Raw genomic sequence first — 11,046 nt, forward strand, 5'->3', positions numbered from 1 at the left:
AGGTAGACTGTTAGAAAAAACGAACTTTAATTTGTTGAACATACTTTTTCATTCACATCTGGACATTTGAACATGAAAAGAGTGTGTTCTGGGTCTAGAACATTTGCGCTTATCTTCCTGTTTAGATGTCTGATATGCCAAAGCCTGCCTTCATGAAGCAGAACCTGGATGAGCTTGGAATAGGAACGTACCACAACATTGCCTTCATACATCCAGACACTCCCATCATTAAAGCCTTGAACATATTTGTGGAAAGACGAATATCAGCTCTGCCTGTTGTGGATGAGTCAGGTTTGTGTGTTTGGCGCTGACAGTCAGACAGAAATAATTGTTTATCTCAGGGTGCAATTATTGTGAGATGACCTGGCACAGGAGATACGTGGGGAAAATGAAAACTTGGATATGGTGAATAAATTCAGCACCAAGGGGCACAAAGGGTCATACAAATGTTTAATTGGTTTATTTTCATATGTCCATTAAAATATGATTTTATATCTAAGTTTCCATTTAAAAATAGACAAGGTTATTAGCGTTTAACTTTTAGTAATTACGTCATTAAAACTGATTTTAAATGAGTTTCTTTTTTAAGACATTTTTCTAACATGTATTTTTCATTTTTAGGAAAAGTTGTAGATATTTATTCCAAATTTGATGTAATTGTAAGTATTTTAATTTTGTTCGATCTGTCACCTAGAATGCATTTTAAACATTCATGTAATATGTTTTTATGTTTTTCTCTTGTTTCTTAATTTAATAATTTCTAACCTTTGGGGTGTGAGGATATTATCAGAATTTTATAGACCTTCTATAGTAATTGTACTTTTAATATGCATTGGTTTAGCAATTAGTTATACATTAGCAACATTTTATAATTCCTCGTCTTTACAATACATGCGTATTTTATGCACTGCCGCAGCATGTGTATGTATTTTCAATGTTCTTGTTTCCCAGGAGGAGGCCTGATTTATTCGCCTCTAGGCGTATGTGTAGTGCACACGTGGACTCATGGCTCCTTTGTCGGGCACATCCCATTGCTTACTGATTGGGAGCCACTGTTCTAAAGAAGAAAAGGGGACTGACACTATAGCCGCAAATGTGCACGCCATTTTTTGCCACAATGCTGACCCCGCATTGAACATTCTTTTGCAGCTGTCTCAAACCCTTTGCTTCACTCTATTCTGTTATGTTAAACATAATAGTCACCGAGAAATATGCTGATGGGCATTTTGGTTGAGTGGGACCCGCTAAAATGAATGAGAGCCCCATGCAGCCGTTTGGATCCATGGGGCTCATCAAGCCTGTTCTTCCTCCATGGTTGCTTGATCCCCCTGGGCCCTCCAAATTCTTCCCAGCAGAAACCTTGTTTCCCAGGGAGCTCGTTGAGAAGGTCCATTGCTGCAGCACTCACCACGCTTTACAGGTGTCAGCCCACCTTGCCAGAGATTTTATCCATGCATGGTAGAGAGCATTAGAGGGTAAAAACGGGGGGCAATCTTTGGCAGGATATGCTATCAAAGTTTAACAATGTTGCTTCATAAGGAAGGTAGACCTCGTAACATGATTATCTTTAATTGTGATTGTTACGTTGATGAAATAACAGTACCAATGGTATGTTGTAAGCCAGAACGAACGTCTGATGTATGCAGGTACTAAATTCAGATAAGCATTAAAGTTTTTAGAAATCAGGCTGTCTTAAGCTCACTAATTTTGGTCATTGAAGTGAACTGAAATGAAAGGATATAATTTATTCTCTTGCTTCATTACAGAATCTTGCTGCTGAGAAAACATACAATAACCTAGATATCACAGTGACCCAGGCCCTTCAGCACCGTTCACAGTATTTTGAAGGTGTTGTAAAGTGCAATAAGCTGGAAATACTGGAGACCATTGTGGACAGAATAGTGAGAGCTGAGGTGAGACGGCTTTCCCAGTCCTGCTCCCCCGAAGGCCACTGCAACAAGTCCCCAGTAGTGAATGGTGCCTCCGGAAGCCTGACTCTCAGGAAGGGCCCAGCGAGGCAGCCTCCAAGTTCAGTCGGATGGGATTCTCTCCTGTCCCAGAACCTGGCACACTATTGGCACATAGGCAATCTCTAAAGATTTGTTGAATTGAATTGAAAAGTCATGATATCATAGCTGAATCAAATAAACTGGTAAGGTACATTCATAGTTTAAACTATATATGTTTGACAGCCTGGACAACATAAGAAGACCTTGTCTCTACTAAAAATAAAAATAAATTAGCCGGGCATGGTGGCTTGGACCTGTAGTCATAGCTAATAGGGAAGCTGAGGAAGGAGGATCACTTGAATCCAAGAGCTTGAGATTTCAGCGAGCTGTGGTGGTGCCACTGCACTCCAGTCTTGGCAACAGAGCCAGACCCTGTCTCTAAATAGATCTGTGTATCTATATCTATAGATACATTTTGTTTTGAGAAAACAAAAGTTGTCCCGGAAGCTTTAAGTTCCATTTGAGTATTTATGAATTCAAAATCTAAAGTGCAAAATGTACATTTTAACAAAGTGAATGATAAATCAATAAAACTTTTTTCTCTCTTCCCACCGGTATCTCTTTTTCCTCAATTAGATAAATAGCAAATAATGTAGTAACTCCCAGGTTCCTGCACCTCAGCAGTCCGATTTCCTTAGACTTTAATGCTTATAGGATTTTAAAATATACTTTGTGTAACACCCTAAATAAAAGACTCCGTCTAAAAAAAAATTCCTTCACAAGATGACTCCTCACAGAAGGACCAAAAAAATAAGTTTTTAGCTTTAATGTAGCTAGGAGAAGGGTGTACAGTATCAGTGATGATTCCATTTATTTATATGACATAAATAGAGCACTAACTTTTAGGTACCTCCAGCAAGGGACATACGTAAGTTTGACTCAGCAGCAGATGACAAGAAAATATTTGGGAAGTCATTTCAGTCTGAAAGAACTACTTGATTCTCTGGGTGAGATGGTTTCCCTGGAGAGATTCTCTGAGTGAGATGGTTTCCCTTCAGAGTTCAAGAGATAACTGTTTAATATCCACTATTGAATGTAACCAATAAAATGTGTTCAGTGTAGAAGACAAATGTGAACTATCATTTTAATGTGTGATTATAGTTAGCAAATAATTGTGCTATGTTATATCACAGGATTACTGATGAACCTAAAAGCTTTTTTAGAGAAATGTTTAAAAGAAATTTATGTTGACTGCCATACGAAAGATGACCAAGACATTATTATTATTATTTACCTAAAGCAAGCTATAACAGAAACATCACCAACATAGTATTATTTGAGACAAAATATAAAAACTGGATTTCCCCCTCTTCCTATCTCCTTTCTATGTCCCTGTTTTCTACCGGGGTATCGCTGTTCAATACGGAGAGGGTCTCCCAGGGCACAGCTGGCACAGAGCTGCCTTGGCCCAAGTTCTGAAGCCCTTTTTTTTTTTTTTTTTTTTTTTTTTTTTCAAGATGAAGTCTCACTCTGTTGCCCAGGCTGGAGTACAATGGTGCAATCTTGGCTCACTGCAACCTCCACCTCCCAGGTTCAAGCGATTCTCCTGCCTCAGCCTCCTGAGTAGCTGGGATTACAGGCATGCACTACCACACCCGGCTAATTTTTGTATGTTGGTCAGGCTGGTCTCGAGCACCTGATCTTGTGATCTGCTCACCTCAGCCTCCCAAAGTTCTGGGATTGACTGGCATGAGCCACCACGGCCGGCCCGAGTTCCAAAGTCTTTTTTTTTTTTTTTTTTAAGACACAGTCTCGCTCTGTTGCCCAAGCTGGAGTGCAATGGCATGATCTCAGCTCACTGCAACCTCCACCCCCCAGGTTCAAGCAATTCTCCTGCCTCAACCTACTGAGTAGCTGGGATTGCAGGCATGCACCACCATGCCCGGCTAATTTTTTTGTATTTTTAGTAGAGACTGGGTTTCGCCATGTTTGGCTGGTCTTGAACACCTGATCTTGTGATCCGCCCACCTCAGCCTCCCAAAGTGCTGTGATTACAGGCATGAGCCACCGCGCCCAGCCGTTCTGAAGTTTTTAAGAGAATAGCGACACTGCTCCCTTCCTGCAGATGAAATGCCTGTTACAGAAACACCACAAAACACTCTGCAGTCACTCATTAGAGATTTCAGAGTAGAGAACTAGAGATGAACGCAATCTATCCCACTTCATTATAGCTCATTTATCCTCTTGAATGCGATTCTTAACATATGAACTTCACAGAGAAAAGACACTGCAGAAAATAAAACCCTTGTAAGAGCCACGACCTTGTTTCTTCATTTCCGTCATCATCTGGACTTCCTTCCCATGTATTAATAAGACAAGTACCTGATAGTTATTAGAAACTGACATACAGCTTTTAGAAATTAAAACTGTTATGTTTAAGAGCATGTTATAGCTACATTGTGCTTCATGTTTTGAGGTGTATCTTTTCTATATTAATATTTTGAAAATTGAAAACTCAGCAGGGCATAGCTAGCTCTTTTTTCTTAAATGTAATCAAGCAAATCCGCTGGAATTAGAGACAAATCAGTATCATTAGAGACAGTAGATAGATAGTTTTCCCCTCTTTCCTTCTCCTGCTTGTGTCCCTGTTTTCCACCAGGGCTGTGACTATTCAGTATGGAGTGGGTCTTCCAGGTAATCAGACAGTAATACATTGAATATTAGAGCCCAGGGTCGTCGTTTGGGTCTGTCTGCTGCTACTTTCCCTCATTTATTCATTTATGGGATGTGTGTGTGTGTGTGTGTGTGTGTTGCTTTTTTCTTTTTTTGAGACAGGGTTTCACTCTGTCACCCAGGCTGGAGTGCAGTGGTGTGATCTTGGCCCACTGCACCCTCCACTTCCCGGGCTCAAGCAATCCTCCCACCTCAGCCTCCCAAGTAACTGGGACCACAGGTGTGCACCAGCAGACCCAGCCGCTGTCTCATTTTTTTAAAGATGATGTCTCACTGTATTCCCGAGGCTGGAGGGATGTGTTTATCGTATAAAAACATGACATGATATTTTTTCCTAATGTCCATTTTAAACCTTTTTTAAATGTTAATTTTCACGTGTCCTGCTTTTCTCTTGGCAGGTCCATCGGCTGGTGGTGGTAAATGAAGCAGATAGTATCGTGGGTATTATTTCCCTGTCGGATATTCTGCAAGCCCTGATCCTCACACCAGCAGGTAAAATGCTGGTTTCTGACTTTGCCATTGGCATCTAGGAAGGGTGGGGGGCAGAACAGGAAGTGCAGCATTTAAACCATCATTTCTCCACCACCCACCTACAGATCAAGGCTTTGTCTATATTACTTTGTAAACCGTTTTCGTTTTCTTTTCAGTTGAGAAGTTTAAGTGTTCTGCGTGAGTGAGGAAAGTGTATAGAATGTATTCTAAGTTAAGAGCATCCTATCAAGGTCCAGTGGCCCCTAAATGACTTGGGAGCCATTGCCATGTTCATCATAACCTTTTCCACTGAAAAGACCTCTTCAGTTGTGCTTTGTGGGAGAACTAGTGAAACATAAGAAACATAGAGGGAATGTCATTGGCTTCTACTGATACCTTCATCTTTCCTTAAAGAGAAAAAATAAAATAAAAACCTTGTATTTTTTAGTAGATAAAACAGAATACTTACACAAACTTTTATTCATTAATATTGCACAGAAATTACATTCACTTTCAAGTAGAGTGTGGTTAAACTCATTTTCTGACAGATTGACTTTGAGCAAGCCCCCAGGGTCTCAGACAGCGAGGAGCTGAGAGAGGAGGAGAGGGCTTTGGACAAGAGGAGCTGGCCGTCCTCTCATTTCACACACTCAGTAGTAAGAGGTGGGCTTCAGAGTTCTTAAAACCCCAGCCCTCCCTTCCCTCTTCCTCCTCTTCCCATCCCTGCGCCTCCCCAGCCCAGTCAAATATGAACAACCCAGCCTTTGTCAGGGCCACATGGACCCAGTGTGGGAGCAAACAGCATGCCCTTCGAACTCTAAGAATCAAATATTAAATGGTGTGTGTACTACAGTATTGATTTCTCTTTAGTTCAGAAATTTCAGCTAAGACTAGTTTCTACAGTCTGTAACCCAAAAATACCTACCCTAAAGGAATCTTCACCACCTGCAACAAACATGTCTCATTCGCTAAATGAGAACACCAAGAGAAATTCCAGTACGGCAGTGATTTTTCAGAGGTGGTCCTCAGGCCAGGCATATCACCACCACCTGGAATTTATTAGGAAATGTCCACGTTGGGGCCCCGCCCCGAATCCACTGAATCAGAAACTCTAGAAATGGGGCCCGGTGCAGTCACTTGCAAACTTCAAGTGTTTGAAAGACCTGAATCTCACAATAGTCTTTATAATCATGAAATATTAAGAACTAAACGCATGTCAACGTCATAAAACTGGAAATAATCCAAATATCTTTGAAAAGAAGAATGGATAAATTGTGTCACATTCATTCGATGGAATACGACACAGCATTGAAAACGAACAGTGCAGCTGTGGAGGAATCTCACAGGCAACACTGAACAGAGGGAACCCGACTCACCCAGACCATCGTATTAAATTCATGTAAATTTCCAAGCTGGCATAACTGCACAGCACATTCGTGCTCACTAGAAAAAGTCCTCTTTGGGCAGATTTATTCCCACAGGTATATAGCTTAGCACCTTCAGAAAAAGCCCGTTTCCAGCCCTGGACGAAGGGTCACAGTCTGCCCAGCAGGGTCAGGCTGAATGTCAGCTCTTGGCTGTCTCTTTGGACATTACAAAAAGAGTAAACAAGTCAAGTGATTCATCCTCTCTGTTTCTTGAGATCTCAAACCATAAGAATGAGACGGTTGTACTGGATGAGTTCAAATTTCCATCCAGATTTGGTATTTCAAAAATTCTAAGTCATTGCGATGCCCCTCCCATCCATGCTGGCGCAGGGAGGAATCTATTTCCAGCTGGAATTTGGAATGTATGTTACCATAGAAATTGTGCCGTGAAGATGGGGGTAGCTGGATTGGAATTCCTTATGATGCAGCGTATACAACACGATTCGTTGAGGAAAATATTCCACATTACTAATAACTGGATTGCACGTGAACTTTTGGAGTGGGACGCCTGCATCTGATCAACAGTCGCTGACGTGCTTCCGTGTGCGGGGGACAGCCGGCTACAAGCAGTGAACGAGGAGGCCCCCACTGTGAGGCCAAGTCCCAGCCGTCCCACCCGAGCACTATCTGAATGTAAGCAAGTCACTTCACCTCCTTCAGCCTCAATTTCTTCAGTGGAGAAGGAGTGGGCTGATACAGGCCAGTCTCCCTCCTAGGATGCTATGAGAAAAGCTGAAAGCCGTGCATGAAAGCCATGTGTGTGCGATGAGGCGCGGTGCCCAGGACAAGCACTGTTAGGTGGTTGTCCGTGGAATAGTCAGTAAGAAGCAGTTTGATGAAGCGTCTGCTGTTACTCGATTGAAAGGTACTAGGGTGACTCTCTTCACTAGGCAATGGCCACCGTTCCCCATAGGGATACTGGTTCAACACAATAACATTTTCTCTTTTTCAGAAAGTTTTTAGCAATAGTTCATTGTCAAACTTAGACTGCCTGAATGAACCTGTGTGTGCGTGCATCCAGTGCGTGGGCAGTCTGATGCTAGGAGCTACAATGTTTTAGCCACATATTCTAATAGATTGCCAATGTCTTTCAGGGGTCTAGCATCTGGTGAAAAAATAGGAGAGAAACTCCTGTGATGAGAAAAATAGTAGCTCTCCTGCCAATCCACTGTGGAATGTCCTAGCCAGATACTTGTTAGGTGCCATTATCCTTAGGAATACCATAAAGATTTTATTTTATTTTATTTATTTTATTTCATTTCATTTATTTTTTTACTTTGAGACGGAGTTTCACTCGTCACCCAGGCTGGAGTGCAATGGTGTGGTCTCGGCTCACTGCAACCTCTGCCTCCAGATTCAAGCAATTCTCCTGCCTCAGCCTCTCAAGTAGCTGGGATTACAGGTGCCCACCACTACGCCTAGCTAATTTTTGTCTTTTTAGTAGAGACAGGGTTTCACCATGTTGGCCAGACTGGTCTTGAACTCCTGACCTTAGGTGATCCGCCTGCCTTGGCCTCCCAAAGTGCTGGGATTATAGGTGTGAGCCACCGCGCCTGGCCTAAGCTTTTTTAAACACATATTTTTAAGTGTGCACAACTGAAATACTTCACACCTTCACTAAAACATACCTACATATTTCTTAGTAAATTTTTTTAGGAGTGGAACTCTTTTTTTTCCAAATTAAATCTAACATATTTAGAATGACAAGATGTTACATGGATCCAAGCTGCAGGAACGATTGGGTGGGAGATGGGAGCTTGGGCCACCTGCTCCTTCCCACGTTGCCCTCCTCCGAAGCCTCTGGATCATCCTCCTAAGGCACTGCCAGGCACAGGTAGAAACCCCTGGGGGAGAGAACCCTGCTGTTACCATGAGCTTTGAAACTTTCGTCTTCCATCCACTGACAGGTGCCAAACAAAAGGAGACAGAAACAGAGTGACCGCCATGAATGTAGACGCCCTAGGAGGAGAACTTGAACAAAGTTTCTGGGTCACGTTTTGCCTCATGAACACTGGCTGCAAGTGGTTAAGAATGTATATCAGGGTTTAATGATGGGTATTTCTTCCAGTGATGTTGGAATTAAGCTTAAAAAAGAAAGATTTTATGTGCTTGAAGATTCAGGCTTGCATTAAAAGACTGTTTTCAGACCTTTGTCTGACGGATTTTAAATGCTGTATGTCATTAAAGTGCACTGTGTCCTGAAGTTTTCATTATTTTTCATTTCAAAGAGTTCACTGGTATGGAACAGGTGATGCGACATAAGGTGAGTGCACGGCATGTTCAGATCACAGTGCCTTATGTCCGAATACAGCAATATGTCACCTCCGCAGCCGGGGCGCACGCGTGCGAAGCCACACCGAGCTTGAATGTGGAAGTCTTTGAACCTTTTACCAAATCAGTTTGTTTTCATTAGATTTGTCAAAAAGTTGTCATTTGAATATAACGAATGACTTTAAAACTGTAATGACACTTTTACACGTAAGTGTTTCGTTCCGGGCTACCGTGTCAACGAGGCTGCTTTACAACAGCTTTATTTAGTTTTACTTTCATGCCATTTTTTTACACATCTTTTGGTGGGGTACACTTCACCACACCCATGAATAAACTCTCAGTTATTCTGAAATGGCAAATTTCTCATTATTTAAGTTTGGATCTGGAAAGGACATGACTTCTGAAACAGCCGCTGCCGGGTGTTCAAAGCTGAGGTCTCTCAAAACGTAGGAGACGTTGCCGTCAGGCGGGAGCCAAGTGCCGGGAAGATGTCTATTTTTTTTCTTGTGTATTAAAATGTAAAATCATGATGTTTGTATGACTGCCGATGCGATTGTGTTTGTAAATTTTATTGTGGCATATACAGTATTGTCATACAGTTGAAGAGAAACAATGTTTCCTAATGTAAGTGCTCTGAAAATGTTGACACTGTATATATATATATGAGGATAGTTTGGGTTTTTTTTGTTTTTGGGTTTTTTTTTCAGATTGAAAAATTAAAATAAATCCTACTATCTACCATTTTGTTAAAGAAGTTATTTAAAATGCCTTGTATTTCAGCACCTATCAATTAAAATTCTACATGCAGTTTTCCACTTAGCTATTTCTCCCCAAATAAAGAAGTACGTGAATTTCATCTCTTTTCCGTTATCAGGAAAAAGAGTCAGGGTTTAATTCGTAAACTGTCTCCACTGTTAAGTGTGAATATGTTATTATTTTATTTTATTTTATTTTATTTTTTTGAGACGGAGTCTTGCCCTGTCACCCAGGCTGGAGTGCAGTGGCACGATCTTGGCTCACTGCAACCTCTGCCTCCCGGGTTCAAGCGATTCTCCTGCCTTAGCCTCCCAAGTAGCTGGGATCACAGGTGTGTACCACCACGCCCAGCTAATTTTTTTTTTTAATTGTATTTTTAGTAGAAATGGGGTTTCACCATGTTGTCCAGGCTGATCTCAAACTTCTGACTTCAGGTGATCCACCCGTCTTAGCCTCCCAGAGTGCTGGGATTACAGACATGAGCCACCGCTCCCAGCCGAGTATAAATAGGTTTAATTTAAAATTGCCACACAGGTTTTTTGCATGTGTGCTAAGTTGTCAGTTTTTTCATTTCCTAGTAGGCCAAATATGAGAGAGACAGCAAATGTGTATGTTTTCCCCATAGAAACAATAGTGGTTGTGATTTAAGCTAATGGTAATATTTGGGAGAAAGGAAAAAGTCACAAAGTTGCAAAAACAACACAATTTTGAAACTCAAAGAATTTATCAATCTGTTCCTTGTTCATGTGCCCAACACATGAGTGTGTGTGCAGACTACATATCTACATACAGGTGATGTGGCACATACACAGGTACAGTCATGGGCCGTGTACAGATGCTTCAGTCGGACAGACTGCATATGCTACAGTGGCCCCACAAGATTATAATACCATCTTTTTACTGTACCTTTTCTATGTTTAGATGCACAAATACCATTGTGTTACAATTGTCTACAGTAACATGCTGTACAGTTTGGTAGCCTGGGAGCCATAGGCCATACCATATAACCCAGGCATGTAGTGGGCTGCACCATCTAGGTTTGTGCAAGTACACTCCATGATGTTCACACAAAGATGAAATCACCTAGGCCGGGCGCAGTGGCTCACGCCCGTAATCCCAGCACTATGGGAGGCCGAGGCAGGTGGATCACCTGAGGTCAGGAATTTGAGACCAGCCTGGCCAACATGGTGAAACCCCGTCTCTACTAAAAATACAAAAATTACCCAGGCGTGGTGGCGGGCGCCTGTAATCCCAGCTACTTCGGAGGCTGAGGCAGGAGAATCGCTTGAACATGGGAGGCAGAGGTTGCAATGAGCTGAGATTGCATCACTGCACTCCAGCCTGGGCGACCAAGCTAGACTTCGTCTAAAAAAAAAATGAAATCACCTAACAACACATTTCTCAGTGCATTCCCATGGGTAAGCAACACATGACTGTAG

The 11,046-nt window shown here is 41.9% G+C and overlaps 1 protein-coding gene across 9 annotated transcripts in view; it reads left to right on the forward strand.

Moving 5' to 3' along the window:
* PRKAG2 (protein kinase AMP-activated non-catalytic subunit gamma 2) overlaps positions 1-9,590 on the forward strand; it is a 317,328-nt gene extending 307,738 nt beyond the window's left edge. For 6 of the 9 annotated variants that reach the window (XM_031665010.1, XM_031665012.1, XM_009204262.4 and 3 more), the window contains 5 exons: positions 126-291; positions 622-659; positions 1,767-1,913; positions 5,081-5,174; positions 8,488-9,590. In XM_031665010.1, coding sequence (XP_031520870.1) covers positions 126-291; positions 622-659; positions 1,767-1,913; positions 5,081-5,174; positions 8,488-8,519 — 477 coding nt within the window. In that variant the 3' untranslated portion in view covers positions 8,520-9,590. Of the gene's footprint in view, positions 1-125; positions 292-621; positions 660-1,766; positions 1,914-5,080; positions 5,175-8,487 lie in introns of those variants that run through there. The other 3 variants (XM_031665008.1, XM_031665009.1, XM_031665011.1) reach the window with 2 other exon arrangements.
* The last annotated feature ends 1,456 nt before the right edge of the window (positions 9,591-11,046 follow it).

Source organism: Papio anubis, chromosome 4 (assembly GCF_008728515.1).
Source record: "Papio anubis isolate 15944 chromosome 4, Panubis1.0, whole genome shotgun sequence".
Classification (NCBI taxonomy): Eukaryota; Metazoa; Chordata; class Mammalia; order Primates; family Cercopithecidae; genus Papio; species Papio anubis.